At 37.8% G+C, this 19,276-nt stretch overlaps 1 protein-coding gene across 1 annotated transcript in view; it reads right to left on the reverse strand.

Annotated features, from left to right (window-relative positions):
- Positions 1-19,276, reverse strand: part of FREM3 (FRAS1 related extracellular matrix 3) — a 113,800-nt gene that overhangs the window by 42,634 nt on the left and 51,890 nt on the right. The window contains exon 6 of the mRNA XM_073001611.2: positions 12,941-13,192. Within this exon, the coding sequence (XP_072857712.2) occupies positions 12,941-13,192 (252 nt within the window). The remainder of the gene's footprint in view (positions 1-12,940; positions 13,193-19,276) is intronic.

Here is a 19,276-nt window from a genome sequence, read left to right on the forward strand (position 1 = left end):
AAACCAAAATAAATAGACCAGTACTACCAAATCATACAAGATACAAATTTTGATAACAGATTCCTGTCTCTTGTATGGGACTGTAGTTTAAATTAGTATGGGGGAGGAAGGCTAACACTTTAGCCTCTGCTGCCCTATCAATCTGAATCATTCTACTGTTCCTCTTTCCTAAAAGGAAAGTTTAATGGGGCAATTAAAAATTGAGACATTATCTTTCTAATCTAGGCCACAAACATAACAAAGTTAATGTATTAAACTATTCCCTTATTAGGGCTGCAATATGGATTATATCTCCTATGTTCACTCTGAAGAAAGAAAAAATGGAACTGCTAGCTATCCTTTTAAAACACTGACTAATCTGGGCCCCATTCTTAGCAAAACTTAGTAATAAGTAGGTTTAAGGAAAGATAGCAGCCATTTCTCTCTGCAGCTTGGATTCCATATACAATCATGTACATATTATCTCAAATTAATGGCTGAAGTCCTGCCGTACAACTTTATACCATGCAGCAAGGATGATGTCATCAACTATTCTGAGGCCCTCACCCCACCCGCAGGTTTTGGGAATCCCAAGGGATCATCTTCTTCTTGGGGAAGCCTTGGAGAGCTGGGAATCAGAATGGGAATGATCTAAAGCTGGAAAATAGCTGCAGGATTGGGACCAGCAGCAGTGCTTTTCCAGTTTTAAATAGTTCTCCTCCTGTTCTACAGCTCCCAAAGGCTGCCCTAGGATGAAGGGGATCCCTTAGGGTCCTCCAGACTTGGTAGGACTCTAGAACGTTTTTTTATTGGCCCAAAAAGGCCATGGCAGAGCCATGTCTGATGATATCATCCTTGTTCATGGTGTGAACTCACACAACAGTATGTTATTTATTCTGACTGTACACTAGCACATGTTTTAAAATGCCTTTATACTTAGCAGGAAATTTATCAGTAACAGCACAGTTAAATTTAAAAGCGCCAGAGCTATAGAGTAATGAATAGAACAGACTAATACTAAAAGCAAACATACAAATGGAGAAAATGCCCAACAGGTATCTGTGTTATGTCTGTTGCAGTGAAAATATCATCTATTGATTTTGCATCCAATCTGATCTGATGAAGTGGCAGCAGTCCATGAAAAACCTGAATTTTTTAAAGATATCAAAGATAGTAATTCTCTTAAAACAGCTTATTGATTTTTCCATATTTTTCCATCCATCCATCAGCCACTTTAGTGTGTAAGAATAGTTTCAAAAATTAGTTCACCACTTCTTCAATGGCAAAGAAAGTGTCTTGAACAAACTGCTCACTTACAAAGTATTCAGTATTTTAAAAAGAGGCCTTTAAAGTGTTTGCTCAGGTTGAATATTCCTGTTATTTTTCTTCATTATTCAGAAATACACGTGCTGTTCTCAGAACCTGTTCTACCTGCCATGCCACTTAAACATTGCTGTGGAGAGCCATGGTAAGATTTCCACTTCCTTATAAAATCAAAAGTTGTTTGCATCTCTGTCTTCAAAGCTCATTACCGTACAACTGGACCCATTGTTCAGTTATACATGATCAGAGAGCATGCTTCTGTGTAGTGGGAAAATAATACATAACCCACAGTTTACTAGTGTATGATCAAGGGCCTATCACAAAACCGATATTGTTCAGTTCTATGTAGAAAATTAAGATCAAAGAGTTGGCTTTTCCCACATCACTACCTAATTATGCTATGTGCCTTTTTTTTCAAGGAAACACACACCGTTTCCTGCACTTAAAGATTAGAAAACAATTCCCCAACTACCTTTTGAAATATTCATAATTTGAGTTTTTCATAAATTACGTGCATTACTGGAATTCAATGTGAAGTGTATATAAGTATACCAATAGCACACTGTTGAATTGTATATTAATATTGATCCAACTAGTGATTTACACGTGTGCAAGTTAAACTGTGCAACTCATCAAGGCAAATCACCATCAACTTATGAGGAACCGACTGCATTACAAAGCACGCGCCTGCAATGCAAGCAGCTCTCAGTTAGTTAGCAGCTATTCATCATGGTGTGCCACAGAATTTAACTTATATATATGTAAATCACCAGCAGGTATTTGGACACTATAACCTATTAGCTGAAATCCTATTGTGCAGTTACACAAATGTCATAACTTTTGGAAGCAAAGTGCCATAAATTATCAAATCTCTGTAGACATTTTCTGCTGCCTACTGTAATTACACAACTGTGTGCAACAAATAATGTCTCAGGAGCTTTCAGAATTTAACAGCAATTCGTGCCTAAAATAATTGGGCAACAGGGTTTCAGCCATTGTTGTTTTGTGTGTTTCTATTTTTAATAGATTAACCAGGGATAGGGCAAGTGTTGTATCTTTGACTTTCAAAATCATACATATACAATGGACATTGTATTTAAAATAATCCATTAAGGGGCATATTTTAAATCTATAATAAGAAAATGAAAAAACATTAATAGCTTTAAAATATATTAATAAAACTACATTATTGGAAGAGTTCAGAAAATATGCAATGATTTCTACATGTGGTAATTTATTTTATTCGTTTACATTTCACCTTTCTCCCCATGCAGACTAACAGAGTACACCAGCTATTACTTGTGTTTACAAGAAAGACTATGCAAATCACCCTTGCTTAATCCCCTACTTGAGCTTGGTTTCATTCCAAATGTAAACCTATAAATGCATTTATTAAACAATATTATGCATAGAAGATTGAAAAACAGTACTTTTCAGTTGTATAAATTCCCATGGAGGTGGTAGGTGTAGTAGAAACTTGATCAATGTGACTTCAATAGTCATGCAGGTGATTAATGTTGGGGAAGGGGGCTGGATAATTTTTATTTAAGGCAGTGCTTTCATTAACAAAAAGAGTACTTATGAAGGAACCACTATTAAACCTGCTATTAGTGGTCAACAGTGATCATCTACTCCCCAGTCCTGGTAAATCCTACTATTTATTTCAGAACTAAAGATTCAACAATGAATAGCTCTCCTAATGTCTTCAATTTAATATTAATAAATTAGTGTCCAATTCTAATGTTCTAAGCTCTGGTAAAAAAAAAATCTAAGACTTAAAATGGATGAGAGTGGCACACTTTGGTTCTCCAGATGTTTTGGACTACAACTTTCCCTTACTGCTGGCCATCCCAGCTGGGATTTCTGGGATGAGAGCCAAATGTGTTGGCTTGAAGAAATGCTTTCTAATGACCAAGGTAATAACATACTCTCTATTTTCTTTAAGATTTGGTTTCTCAGATCTTATATCATACAAATCATGTAGTACATCATTAGAGGTTAGCAGCAACTTTCTCTCAAGGGATATAACTCTTTAGAAAACTCTGTGTCTGAGCAATCAATTTGAAAATGATCCCTGTGCTTACCTCCTGATGATCAATCAAAAACAAGATTAAGTTAATTTGCAACATGCTGAAGCAAAGAAATCTCATGCTCATGCAAGCAGCTATCTCTTAACTCATTAGGGAGCTCCACTTCTAATGACAGCCAACTACAGTGGTGCCCCGCTTGACGACAATAATCTGTTCCAGGAAAATTGCTGTTAAGCGAAATCATCATCAAATGGGAAAAAAAAACCACTGGAATGCATTGAAAACAGGTCAATGTGTTCCAATGGGGAAATACCTCATCATCCAGCAAAGATTGCCCATAGAGAACTGCTGATCAGCTGTTTAAAAACACTGTCTTTCGAAGCAGGGGTCCGGAAAGCAGCCATTTTGAGAAGGGAGGGAAGCCATTTTACGAAGAGAAGCCATTTTGAGGAGCCGGAAAAATCATTGTTTAGCAAACAAACAGTTCGCGAAGCAGGCTCCTAATCAACGTCAAGTAAAAAAACCCATTGGAACCATTGTTTTGCAATTGCAATAGTGATCGCAAAAAATTCATCGTAAAGTGATTTCGACGTCATGCAGGGTAAGCATCAAGCGGGGCACCACTGTATATTGTATCATCTGTTCCTCGCTTTCAGATGGATACTTAGAAAGAGGCATTAGATGTCTGAGGAGCAAGATGAATTCTGGGATCTTGGGAGGGACTTGCTGTGGTGACCAAGGTTCTTTCCTCTGTAACTTTATATGGAAAATTGATACAGGATTATTTGGGCTTAGTCTGAAACTCATTCAAATTACTTATAATAACAAATAAGCATTATACAGCTAGATCAATAGTAACAGATAGTCCAGTTTAATACTGCTTTTAATAATGGATAGAGATCTTACATTTGAACAATTTCCTTATGAGTTTCTTACTTCTGCATCTAGCCTCAATAAACTCAACACTATAATATTTTCCTGCCTAGATACAGCAATGCAACATGATACTTCGTGTATTTTAATCTTCCTGATACACCTCAAGTTTTATTTAGGATTTTTTTTGCCACTTAATATTATCTCTTTCAAGCTCTAATACCAGATTTACAGAAAGGAAATATGGTGTATAATTACTTTGTTGCTGAGTGAATAGCAGGTAGGTACCAGATAGTGATCTTTGAATTACAATGCTGTCTGCTCTCCGAACTTCCCCCCTCTTCAGTCACCATTCAGGTAAATGGAAATAACTGCAGTTTTGCATCTTTCTACAAACACCTGAATACTTATTAATGACAAGTAAAAGCTACTTCCCATATATCCTTTCCTAAATTTTACTAAAATTGTATGAAACTGAATCCTGGATTTTTGAAAGCAATTGTTATAAGCCAATCCCATGAAAACAAGATAAAAGGATATTCACTGCATTGTTCTTCACTGTGTTGTAAATGTACACATCTATGCTTTTTTTTCTTAGATTTATTTTATAATAGATTTGTACAGAATTTCAAAATGTTTTTTTTTGAAAAAGCGCTAAAGAAATGGATGACATAAGTACAGAATGTTCTTCATATTCAGTGGATATTTATAAACCCATTTAATTATTACTGTTTTCTTAATTAAAACACGCTTTTCTTTTCTAACATAGACTAATTTGTCAAGGAAATATTTATATTCCAAATTAAAATGATTACTCCTGGATTCCCACCATTGACACAATGCCAAATTCCAATCTGGATTTCATATTAAGTGCACGGTATGCAAGCAGCACTTGACATCACAGTTTCCTGATTTGAACATCATAGACAACTGGAGTTTACCAAGTCACAGTATATCATCATGGCCGCAACAAAGGTGAGGAGATAAAGATGGTTGGAGGGAAGCAGGAGGCCAGGAAATAAGGCTTTTTAACTACATCTGAAAGAAGCCAATTCACAATAAAAGTCCAAGGTTTTTGCATATAGCAACAATTTGAATTCACATTATTTAATATTTCTTGTTATATGTCACTAAGTTCCTTACAATTCATGGCAACACTATGATATCTGTGACATCCTATTATTAACAGCCTAATTCAGGTCTTACAACTAAAGGCTGGGCCTTCTTTTACTGGGTTAATCAATCTCATGTTAGCTCTTCCTCTTTCCTACAGCCTTTTTCAGTGAGTCTTGCCTTATGATGGTATGACCTCAGTTTAGTTGATTTAACTTCTAGTGAGAGTTCAGGCTTTGTCCCTTGTTAAGTTCTTTCTACTCATATCAGATTTGGTAGAAAGTGGGAAGAGTTTTCCTTTCCTCTCTGTAATATTCAAATATTTAGATAATGAACTATTCATATACCATTGTTGTGATATTTTATAATAAAATTATTTGCTTTCCAATTGCCATATTTAAAAATGCACTCATTTCCAAACTCATTTTTTTATTATCAGTCCAAATATCTTATTGCCAGTCTTTTCTCTTTGGGGGTTTAAAATATTACAGAAATTGACAAAAAGGAATGACCGTTGCCTGAATGATATGCATCACTTGTTTGGTCTTCATTTAAGATTTGCCAAACACCTGTCACTCCTTTGTTGGAAAGGCTATGGTAATTTAGGACAATGTGCACAACCTGCAACCAATTTTGATTTATTAAATTTTTCATTTATCACTCCATTAAAATCTTCTACCAGTAACTTCCCCTCCCTACACATACTTAACTGATCTCTCAAAAAAGTGCCTGCCACAGCAAATGTAGGAGGCATTATTCTTTCCCAATGTTTCAGTATCAAAAACATACCCTTCCTTAGTCTTCACAAAATCCTTTATTATAGGTAATCCAACAAGTTTTAGCAAAAATCCAAGATTTGTATTTTTTTCTGTTTGTAACATGATGGTGAAGAGATATGATCCACTACATATGTAGGATGGTAATCTCTTAATAATAAAGTTTTGGTTCAGTGAAAGTTTATGCTATATGCTTTGATCTAGTTCTGAAATGCTATAAGCAATCATTTTCCATTAGTTATATGACAGATTGTCTCAATCCTTATATCTATACAGTATTTTGCTGTTTTAGCTTCCACTATTTTACCTTAGTCTTCCAAACGTATTATTCATTTCAATAATATTTTCTTTTTCTTTACATCTGTAAGAACACTTTCCTCCCTCCATCTTTATTAGGTTGAAATTCTGCTGTGTAATATATGCCTGCAGAAGAGTGTTGATGTCACTGTCATGGGGAGGAGTTGGTAATTAAAAAGACTATAAAGGGACGTGGTGGCGCTGCGGGTTAAACCGCAGAAGCCTCTGTGCTGTAAGGTCTGCAGATCTTCAACTGTAAGATTGAATCCACGTGACGAAGTGAGCGCCCGTCGCTTGTCCCAGCTCCCGCCAACCTAGTGGTTCAAAAGCATGCAAATGCGAGTAGATAAATAGGGACCAACTCGGTGGGAAGGTAACAGCGTTCTGTGTCTAAGCCGCATTGGCTATGTGACCATGGAAGATTGTCTTCGGACAACGCTGGCTCTATGGCTTGGAAACAGGGATGAGCACTGCCCCCTAGAGTCGAAGACGACTGGACAAAAATTGTCAAGGGCAACCTTTACCTATACTTCTGTCCAACAACTTTTCTTAATCTTGTGTAATCGCATTTCATCACATAGAATGATGGGAGCTTCAGGGTGGAAAAACAAAGTCTTTACTGAAAATCATCCCCTCCTAGTAATCTCCACTGCCAATTTCCAGTAATCAAATACTTTCTCCTTTTATTTCATAGGTAAAGGTAAAGGTTCCCCTTGACATTTAGTCCAGTCATGTCCAACTCTAGGGTGCGGTGTTCATCCCTGTCTCCAAGCTGTACAGCCAGCGTTTGTCTGTAGACAATTTACCGTGGCCATGTGGCCAGCACGACTAGCCATGGAACACCGTTACCTTCCCACCGTGGTGGTACCTATTTATCTACTTGCATTTTTACATGCTTTCAAATTGCTAGGTTGGCAGGAGCTGGGACAAGCGACGGGAGCACACTCTGTTGCGTGGATTCGATCTTACAACTGCTGGTCCTCTGACCTTGCAGCACAGAGGCTTCTGCGGTGTAACCCACCGCACCACCACATCCCTATTTTATTTCATAGCTTCCACGTAATTAAAAGGATTACATGGGAGATGGAAAGGCCATGGGATAGAGGTAGGAAGTTTTTAATTATCAGAAATTATGCCTTGTGGGTTACTGCACCATCCTGTCACAAAGGCAAGATGCCAATCAAGATTTTAGCCTTAATCTTTTCTTAATTTTTTTTTCCATGTCATTTATTGCCTTTAAAATGGATTAGACCCCCCAAAAGAAGGAAATGTGTCCCCCCTGTTCAAAACAGGTGATTAAGCAATTGTATATTTTGGCCAAGTCATGTATTGTATACAATCTGAAGTCTCAAAAGCAACCAATTAAACAGCAAAGGAGTGATATATTTTGAGAGACTACGAATATGTACAAACCTACTCAACAAGTACAGTAAAAGCCATGAATAAGACTTTCATGACAGGATGTTTTCATGTATTTTTAGTGTAGACGCCCTTCAAACTTCTGATCCACAGATACAGATGCCAAGAAGAGAAAAGCAATAAACGAAGCAAATAAATCCCTCTAGAAATAAACACAAGGGGGTTTCATTCAGTTTTGTAATTCCAAATGACCATTCCTGACAGGAATTCATCTATCACCAGGCCCAGTGTTAGGAATCTCAAATTCTACTTTGAGTGAAACATAACAATTGGGATCTAAATTAAGTGCATGTAGCTGGGCTCATGAAAATAGAGTTTCTACCACCATTACTCTCCCACAGACCACCTATCAGACTCTTGGAAATGTTATACAGGGGATCCAGCTGAAAAAGAGTTAGCTGTGGGGGTGGTGGTAAATCCCTGAAAAATCAGGTGGAGGCATTTTTCACTAAGGGAGTTCTGATCTTCTTTCATTTTGAAAGCTAAATTAGGTTTGTCCCAATAATTATGTGGCTGCGAGACATTACAGAATACTAGGAATCTCCAGATATAGGTAAGATAGAAAACATGTCTTAAACCCATTGCCAGTCAATGCTAACAACCATGGGGTAAATGGACTGAAAATCTGATTCGGTATAAGGTAGTTTCCTGTCTTCTGACCATGGAAGACTGACCTTGTATCTCACCCAACTTCCTTATATCTCCCATGAATCCAAGCTGTTGCAAACAAGTAGAGAAGAACTTGGTGTCTATTAGTGAATTTTGTGTGGCTGTTATTTTTTCTGTGAGTTGTGTTACAATCCTAATGAGGTGACCACTGCCCTGGTTCCTCATCTAGCTTCACTGACAGATCTTGCTGCACAAAGGGGTTGAATTCACATGGCACAGGAGAGAAATAAGTACTGTAGGCCTTTTCTTCGATTTCTTCTCCATATTGGAAGGATGGAACAATCTCTTGTGAGTCAGTGAGAGACAGAACAGAAGGGCCAGTAGCAGCCAGTATAACAAGCTACAGTTATGCTAGGGAGAATTTCTCACTTACATGCCCATGCGTTATCAGACACCTGACTCATTGGACTATGCGTGAGAATTCCAGCACTCAAGAATATCTGTTTCTGGTTATAAATTGGAATGAGAGTCAGCAGACAGAAGTATTCAGAGTGGTCGCAAGACCAGATGGGCAGGGTATAAATAAAATAAAATAAAATAAAATAAATAAAATAAATAAATAAATAGTCCAAAGCCAATTTGAGAAGTGCAGCTCCCATTATTCTCTCTTTTCTCTCTCCTTTTTTAAAATCATTCACACACATTATAAAACTTTCTCCAAGCTGTTAATTCCTTCTGCTCGTGCAGGGATCTCTTGTGCAAGTGGCTGGACAGTTTCCAGGTTTGTGCAATGAGGTATTGCCGGATACCTCCTTTCACAAGCTTAGAAACTGTCCAACCATTCACACAACAATCTGTTGTTAGTTAATGAAACAGAAAGAACAGTAATGGCTTAGCACAAGAGGAACAGTGTTTGGCTTCCTTGAATTTGACAGGACAGATTGGTTTGGGAGAAGCTTCCCTCCCCCCCCAATTCACTTGCCCATCACTTTCTCCACTGTGTTAAAATGGCTATTTTTGTTGTTCAGCAGTATTTCATTCTGAAATATAAATTTCTTCTTTCCCATTCACAATGTTAATGTAAAAATTGTTTTTAAATTCTCTTCCCACAGAATCTCTTGTAGCTGCTTGTACTCAAGAGATTCTCCCTCCCCCCCCCCCCCCGTGAAATCCTATGGAAAATAATTGCTTTAGGATACAGTAGCTGTAAATTCATTTGTGAATTCTTTCTTTTAAACATGACATGATATATGAAGTGCATTTTTAAAGGACACCACACTCTAGTAAACACTAAAACCCTGCAACTGGTCAACAGAGCTACTCTTCTGCCTAAGAGGATGTGCAAATGAAATAGAAGGCAGACAGCTCTCTGCAGAAGTCAGACAGGCAGACTACCCTGACGCCAAATCAAGTTGAGATAAGAAACATACTGTGGAACATTGGTTACTCTGCCCATTAATGCCATTAGTTTTGAGACAAGCACACAGCATGGGAAGCAGCTTTATCCGTTCTTGCCAAGTGGACTTTTTCAGGAAGTCAAGAAAATCCTGGCCTTTTAAATCTGGGAGAAGAAAAAAAACCTCTCTTATTTCACAATGGCTTAATTCTCTTTTTATTTTCCCTTCCTGTTAGCAAAAACAGGATAAAGAAGCAGGGATGCCATGCAAGTGAAAAGTATAATGGCCTTTAGACAACTTTTGTCTAATTAAAAGCCCATAATGGCTTGATTAACTGTGCTCTTTGAGGATTTGTGTAAGCCATTCTATGTCCCTTTCCATTGAGCAAATTAAAATATTATCTTTCTGTCTATTAGTCTATTATTCTTAATAAAGAATCTCTAGGTTTCAGGTCAGCTGCAGCCAAATTTTTATCAATATGTTGTATTCTTGTTTGAATTAGCATCATAAAGTCACTACAACCAGTTTGTTACTATTTACAGAGAAAGTCAACCTCAAAAAAATGGGCAGCATTCAATGGGTGCTGCTCAGTGCCACAAGACATAAAGGGTGCAGATGTTTTTCCACACAGGAATGCAAGGATATACAGAAAGAAGCACTTAAAGTTTACGCATGCTGGAGCTGACTTTAAACCCCACATTTTAAAAAAGTTTTTATATGTATTGATCTGTGCCTTAACACTGCCTGTTGACTGATGTAAGATGTCCCCTTATTCATTGTTCATAATTTTTATATTTTGTTTTTTTATTATGTTAGTCAATGTTTTATACTCATTATTTTCAACTTTAAATATTGTCTTTCATTGTTGTAAGTCGCCTTGGGTCCTCTTCACGGAGAAAGGTGGGGTAAAATATTTAATACTAATACTAATACTAATACTGCTGCTGCTACTACTAATACTACTAATACTACTAATACTACTAATACTAATGCTGCTGCTGCTGCTGCTGCTGCTACTACTACTACTACTACTACTACTACTACTACTACTACTACTACTACTACTACTACTAATAATAATAATAATAATAATAATAATAATAATAATAATAATATGCAGTGCTACACTGGAAAAGGCTAACTCATTGTTTTTAAAAGTTTGAATTCAAAATCTGCTTTACCGTAAAGGATTGGTTCTGTAGGCCAAGTTGAAACCTTATTAACTCTTATTATCTGAACTTCAGCTACAGGTGCTCTGAAGTTAGCTTTATACAAATCAATGGAGCTTTCTTCCAAGAAAAAAAAAATGCTTCATAATGAAAATTTTAAAAATCCAATTAGTTAAATCATACCAACTTATTAAGGGACTTCCTTCTTAATGAAGACTGAGGCTGAAATCCTATATATACACACTTGGAAGTAAGCCCCAGAAAATTCAATGCAAGTTCATTCTGAGTAGGCAGCTATAGGATTGTATTTGTGTCTTAACTGCCAAAGAATTCAAGTCATAATCAACTGTTCACATTGATTTCTGTTTGATCTTAGATCAATTTAAGTGAAATCCACTGGTGTCCCATCAGTCAACACAGACTTCCCCTTCCCTGCTATGCCATGCCCTGGAGATTTGAAAGGGGTGCTCAGAGGGAAGGGCTGAAAGAAGGGGAAGTCTCATTGCATGAGCAAATATGGAAGCACTTTGCAGTAGATGTTGTTGGTCTGGATCTAATTTATTTCCCTTCTGAACCTAGGTAGCCTCCAGAGTTCCCATGGTCATATAGATGCACCCTTAGATCTTGGAGGCCTACAGCAAAAAGCCTCCTCTTCCTCTCTAGTGGCTGCAAGGTGGGGGCAATTACTGCATGTTTTTGAGCATGAAAGAGCTTTTGGCTGAAAGAGCTCAAAGCATAGCAGAATGTATTAGGGGACTTTCTGAGCTAAACAAATACATATTCATTGGGGGTGTTGAGAGTTTTGGGGAGATTCATTCTGCTCAGTTTGGAGGAGATACACTCTGTTCACTCTTAACTTAAGTGGTAATTTTAGCACCCTAAATAGAAAGTTTAGAGGAAGGATAGACAACTTGATGCCTTCCTGAAGTTTTGAACACAATTCACATAAGTGTGAAAATTCCCACTACCACCAGGGATGTGGTGGCACTGTGGGTTAAACCACAGAAGCCTCTGTGCTGCAAGGTCAGAAGACCAGCAGTCGTAAGATCGAATCCACATGACGGAGTGAGCTCCAATTGCTTGTCCAAGCTCCTGCCAACCTAGTAGTTTGAAAGCATGCAAAATGCAAAATGCAAGTAGATAAATAGGTACCACCATGGTGGGAAGGTAAAGGCGTTCCATGTCTAGTTACGCTGGCCATGTGACCACGGAAGATTGTCTTCGGACAAATGCTAGCTCTATGGGTTGGAAACAGAAATGAACACCGCCCCTAGAGTCAGACACGACTGGACAAATTGTCAAGGGGAACCTTTACCTTTACCTTACTAGCTTGGTTGCCAAGGAACTTATGGCAGCCATGGTTTGTAAAATTTGAAAAACCACAAGATTCCTATATCTGGTTTAGAACACATTTTTCCAGTTCTCTTGTTACCTGAACTTGGAGGCAACTAATTACAAATAATGAATTCATTTTAGCAATACAACAAAAAAATGGCTTGCTACACCTAAGTACAATTTAAAGTAATTAAAAGTAACTAATACAAGTATTTCTGAGAAATATTGTAGTAAAGAACTAAATTTCTTGAGAAGTACAAATATAACAGTACCTAGCATTTTTGAAGACTTTTTGGAAGTTTCACAGTAACTGATTACTTTTTCAATGTAACTTTTCAAACTTTTATGTGGTAACTACTATACCTGCCATAGCTTACTTCTAAGAAAAGGGAAGATGGGTTTCAAGAACAACTAAGCGGATACCCAAATTAAATATAGTATCTACCCAGGGAAAATATAATATACACCTAATACAGGCACAGGCTGATTGTTTAATTAAATATGTGACCAAGACCTCATGCTTTATCATAGTAAGATTATCTAAAAGCGTAAACAGATTTTAAAAAAGCATTGAGTACCATTTGAAGAAGCAAATCTTTTGGATGGTTCTTCCTACTCACCATCATCGGTGTCAGCTAAAATAATAACTTTGGTGCTGGGGAATTCTGTTCCGACTTGCCCTCCCATTGGCATACTTAACGTGATATTGAAAGTTTCATCCTCCTCATAAAGTGAATCATCAATAATGATGACACGACATGTCTTCTCTGTCTCATCCTTATCAAAGCGAATGAGGCTCGTGTGGTCTTCAGGACGAGAGATATAATCAGAATAAGACAAGACAGTGGAAGGGGTTGTACCACTGGCAGAGCCTAAAAGAAAAGGACAAAAAATTAATGGCAAACATTAAAACTGTATTATAGGGAATCCTGAGATCTACTACTATAGTATTTAAAAAGACTGTCTTTCCCCTTAAATCTCTGTCCCTTTCTATGCCTATAAAATCCAATTTCTGAATCTTTCCTCTTTATGGCCCTCTACAGGTTTATTATATAAAGACTTATGATTCATATTGCAGTGCCTCCACCCATATATGCCCCTGCACCAACAGAGAGATGTTGTCTCGAACTGCCCTTCTAAAGGTGCCAACTGTTAAAGCTGTTCTGCTTGTATATACCAGGAAAAGATATTCTCGTGTTGCTGTGCCTACACACTTTGGAAATCTTTTCTAGTGTCCCTGTGAAGTACGACACCCCTGCAAAGGTTCAAGAGGGAATATAAAGGGGGAAATATTTTTGTGAGCCTTTGTTTATTAGAAAAAGTGCTATTCTAGCCAGCTGGATAGCTCAGTTAATGAGATAATTGGCTGCAGACCCAGAAGTTGGGAGTTTTATTTGCCATTGTTCCTTCTTCTGAGTACAGCCAATCTGCGTGGCGTTGGGCAAGCTGCACAGTCCCATGGTGCCCTCAGAAAAAGGGAATGGTAAACCACTAGAAAAGCTACCTGGAAAGACCCTGGAAAGGAACACCATGTCAGAATTGACTTGACATCACATGATCTTTAAACTGCTATTCCACCACATTACGTTATAATGTGTATAATATGAAATCGTTTAATGGGTTTTAGTTTTTTGCTAATTTTTGTTTGTATTTTTGCCATTTATGTGAAATATTATATTATCTAATTCTCGTGTTTGTTATATGTGTAATAGTTGTTCGTGCTGCGGTGTGTGCCATTCTGGGCATCTCTGGACAAAAGAATGACATATAAATAAAAAATAAAATAAAATACTGGATCAAATGCCTATCTAACCTAAAATATTCCCCCAGTGACCAATCAGATCTCTGTGGGAGTTTTCCATCACTTTTTACTGCAAAGGAAATTTAAAAACAAAAAATAGCACAATATATATTAGTAATGGGTTCTTTACAAAGTGTGCTATGTAACTGCAATGTAATGAGCAATTAGTTTCTCTTAAAACAGTAGCACCAAGTATCTATGTTTTTGCAATAAAGTCCTCAAGGTCTATCTGAACGCTAAGGCTATTCTCCACTGAGGCTGCTACTCCCCTTTTATTTTCCACAGGCATGCTTCACCTCCCAAGAAAGCTGCTTTGGCTCAAAAAGAGAGAATACGATGGCAGGAGGGGGAGGATAACTTGTCCCTCCCCCTTGCAATTGTAGGCTGTGGAATTGTTTCTGTAGCTTATAAACCTGCCTGGGGTTATACCATGACTAGAGATGGGGATGACTCATGAAGCATGAAGTTGCCCCCATGAAGATACAAATAACAAAGTTATTCGTCGTTTCGTGGGGGGTTACTAAAAAAACACCCCGGCACCTGCCCCCCTGCTGCCACCACACCCCCCTGCTGCCAAAATATGGATCAGCTGATAACACCCCAAATAAAATTTTCCCTGTGCAATCCCAGGAATATAACTGCAACAAGGGAAAGAAATCAATTCTGTACCAAATATATTCTTTTCTGTAACCTGTCTGCATTACACAGGACATGAATGCCTCTGTCAAATAAATAAATAAATAAATAAATAAATAAATAAATAAATAAATAAATAAATAAATAAATAAATAAATAAATAAATAAATAAATAAATAAATACTTTTTTTAAAAAATCTGGCACTGTAGCACTGTATAGCAAAACTAATCTCTGTACAAGATCTATTGCTGAATTGCACAAAAGGCATAGTCTGTACAAGATGAATTATCTTCAAGTCACTGCTTGCTGGTTGCCCTGAGATCTTAAGATTAATAGACATAATAATAAATGAATAGGTTTCACTGAAATTAATTGTTATTTTTGCAGAAAGATATACTAGTTTTTGAAGTAGCTGTTTCATGCATCATTACTCTACCAGGAAAAATACAGTGGATATAAGTGAAGTCATGAAATACAATTAAAGGCACATCAGATATATATACATAGTTTACAGTACCCCCCCCCATATGAGTCAAAGATGTCAGGATTCAAATATGCTTAACACAGAATTAATTTTTTCGCAAAAATTACTATGAGTTCAGTGTATTTGCTATGGTATGCAAATGATGAAAAATGGTTCAACTTTTTCCTTCCACATGAGAGGCTATGAAAGGTTATAACTAGAACATTTTGACGACTGAATGAGCCTCAATTTAGAAACAGTAAGCATCACCTTCAAAATGAACTGAATATATTTCATTTTCTTACTATTTAGTAGAATAGTATTCTTACTATTATCAGTATATGAATTCTAAATGCTGAAGGTCTTACTTGTCAATGTTGAACTAATGTTTACCATCATCTACTGAGGACCTGATCCAGGTACTGTGTTCTCTGAAATGAGCCTAACCTGGGATAGGAATCTTTCATGGAACACTTTCTGTGGAAATACCAGTTTAGCATCAAAACGTATCTTTTAGGTACCATCAAGCCTATTTTTCTCTCTTAGGTATTTAGAGGGCAAATCCTATGCATGCCTATTCAGAGGTCAGTCACACTGATTTCAGTGTGTTTTTTTCCTAAGAAAGTGGGCACAGAATTAACAGATAACTGTTTTGCTCCTGTTGACTGTTTCAGCTATAAAGTTGGATGTTTGTGTTGTGTATTTGGACTTCCATTGATTCCGCATATAGAAAGGCAACTTTAAAGAGTTTCAAATATATTTGTTCCCCCAACAATTTTTAAACAAGAAGAGCATAATTAAACTGTAAACTGCCCAGAGCACTACAGGATGGTATATAAGCAGCACACTTTGCTATTGAGCATCACGCATGTAGTCCATGGGCTGTTCTCAGTATAGGAGGAAGCAAGATCTTTTGCAGTACTAAGCAAGTCTAAGATCAGTTTCTCAGGTTTGAAATGACCATGTTTTAATATGTTTCTAATGCATGCAAATACAGTGGTGCCTCGCTTAACGGGCGCCCCATTTAACGACTAAATCGCATAGCGATTAACTTTTTGCGATCGCTTTTGCGATCACTTTGCGATGTTCCCTATGGGGAAAAATCGCTTTGCGATGATCGGTACCCTGTTTCGCTTACCGATCATTGCAAAGTGATGATTTTTAATAGCTGATCGGCAGATACATGACCTCCTCCTTGACCCGAGAAAACAGTGCCAAATTCACTTGCATGTTCACATACTTATATACTGCATGCCACCAATGGGATTTTGGGCAATAAAAGCTTATGTCATAATTTTTTCATGTTCACCTGCTCTATCCTACTATGGCAAAGGTGGGCAACTCTGGTTCTCTAGGAGCTTTTTTAGGCCTATAACTCCCTTACCACCGGCTAGGCTGGCTAGAAGTGCTCAGGGCTGCAGGGCATCTAGAGAGCTACAGTTGGTCATTCCTGGTATTCTAGGATGATATACAGTTACATATAGACAATAGAGGACCCTTTTGGAACAGGCTGTTGCAATCTGGAAAGAGTTGCCTGATTGTTGGGGGAAGAAGCGATATACCATTTAATGTGAGCCTCACATCTAAATGACATACCAACCTCAGGCAATTCTTGTGTGTAGCATCGATCAAGAAACAGCTTGAAGCCACATTTTCTATCAGCACATCACACAAAGGCAGATAATTAAAAAATAATAATCTAAGTGATTCAGCCTATCAGTGATGCTCTAGAACACTGGTTCTTAACCTTGGGTTACTCAGGAGTTTTGGACTGCAACTCCCAGAAGCCTTCACCACCAGCTGTCCTGACTGGGTTTCTGGGAGTTGCAGTTCAAAAGCATCCGAGTAACAAAGGTTAAGAACCACTGCTCTAGAAGAAGCAAAAAATAAAATAAGATCATTCCCCTTACTCCTCCAATGACTTGCCTATATCCTGAAGTAGTCTGCTTATTAAGCCACTTCACAATACTGGAAATTGACAGTAGAAGGAGCTTTGGCAACTTTGACAGCTGCAAGGCTTGATTTTGGTCCATTCCCAGATATCGCACATGCTGGAAATGGACAAAACTAGAGAGCAGCTACCCATACCCAGAAAGGTGCAAGTAGGGGCATGCAAGGGACAGATCAGTTTGCTCTAGCAATCAGGTCATCAGATCACAGGAAAAAGGAGTGAAGCAACCCACCATCATAGCACACCAAACAGCCAGACAAAATGCTCATTTGATTGACTCCTCATTTTAGTCCACAATAGAGAGCTTGGAACAATGTAACAGGATTGCTGTGTGTATCTGCAAGAGGAGAATCCTTAATTTTACTAACAGCAAAAAAGAGTCAACAACTTGCAGGATTTCCTCTGCCCAGTACAGTACATAGGAAAAAGTGTAATGGGAGAAGAACAAATGGCATTAAGAGTATGTAATAACTCACTGATTAAAGAATGTATGACCTTTGAGTCCCAAACTTTTAAAAAAGATTCCAGCCTAGCAGAATGGCAGAACACAGACAGAGTTCTAACTCCTGTCCTCTGAAGATGCCGGCCAGAGACTGCCGAAACATTACGAAGAAAAACCTCCAGAACATGACCAAACAGCCCGAAAAACCTACAACAACCATAAGAATGGATTCTCTTTTTGTTTTTGTTTTGCATTTATAGCAAAACTACCAGTAGGCAGCACAGTAGTAGAAGACATTAAGAGAAAGAAAAGAAAAGAAAAGGACTTCATGAACTGCAAGAAAGATCTGGCAAACTTGAGACTTAATTTCCATTTTTGTGATCTTGGAATGTGCAGGCTGTTACTCTTTCGGGCTAATTAGTGGGCAGATTATCCCCAACACTGAAAAATCGAAAATCTCACAAAAATCTCTACCCTTCACTGATCAGAGCAAATTCTGGCATTCAGAATAATTTAGATGCAACATCAGAGATGTAGAAATGCATCTGCCAATACATATGTTTCAGTTTATACGGTTTTGGCTTTAAACAGCCACAAGGGCCACTTCATTCTAGGGCTGTGTCCACAATGAAAAGTGACTCAAGGTGGGAAGAGCAAACATAGGACATATTTTAATGTGTGCCTTTATATATTCCCCTTCCACAATTAATAGCTGCTCTGGAGTAGGGTATCAACATACACAGTGGTGGGATAAGGGTTAAAATCCTCTCCCTTATACTTTGACCCTGATTTAAATCACTGTGCTGAAATCAGCTTTTGCCCAACAAAATAATATAATAAATTTGTAAGTCACCTTTTTACTTCTCCAACATCATTTCTAGTTTGCCCAGGTTTCATCCATATGCTATTTTTCCCTTTACTTTTATAAATTTCTTTTACCAATTAGTCATTTTAAATAAACGGTCTCTTCTCCACCTCCCCGTGCATCCAGGGCACTGTATGGAGCCCAGTAAGTGGCCTGGCTAGTTCTGGCAGATGGGATTGGCCAGGATTGGGCCATGGTGGCACCTGTGGCCCAATCCTGCCAGAGGAAAAATGATAGTGAAGTGCCCATATCTAATTACTTAGACAGCATTCTCTGCCATGTTCCTTCCTTTTCCAAATGTATCTATGCTATACAGTTATATTAGTTTCATATCATAGTTACCGCCTATGGAATCCCAAAATATATAATCTCCTAGATGGCTTTAGTTCGCTCCCCTTGAATACAGCACCAGCATTCTCTAGACCTAATTTCTAACTCTCAGGATTCCATTAGATGGAACAATGCCAGGTAAAATGGCATCAAATACTTATAAACTATAACTTTTAATCTGCTTGTGTTCACTGCTAACACCTGACAGCATGGGGTCAGTTCATTAAAGTTTCAGCTGCACATGAGAGGCAGCTGTGAACATGCAATTGTTCTCTCAATTTATTGCCAAGAAGTTCTAGTTTGCAATGCAAAATTTAGTCAAAGGAGAAATTGGCAACTATAGTAAGTATGCACTAGCTTTAAAAAGCCCTTCTACTAAACATCTGTCCAACAAAGTATGCCAAATCCACGCTACTTTAGGCACAATTCAATCTGCTTTAAGTCCAAGAACTTTCAACAGGACTAAG

Source organism: Pogona vitticeps, chromosome 5, assembly GCF_051106095.1.
Source record: "Pogona vitticeps strain Pit_001003342236 chromosome 5, PviZW2.1, whole genome shotgun sequence".
Taxonomy (NCBI): Eukaryota; Metazoa; Chordata; class Lepidosauria; order Squamata; family Agamidae; genus Pogona; species Pogona vitticeps.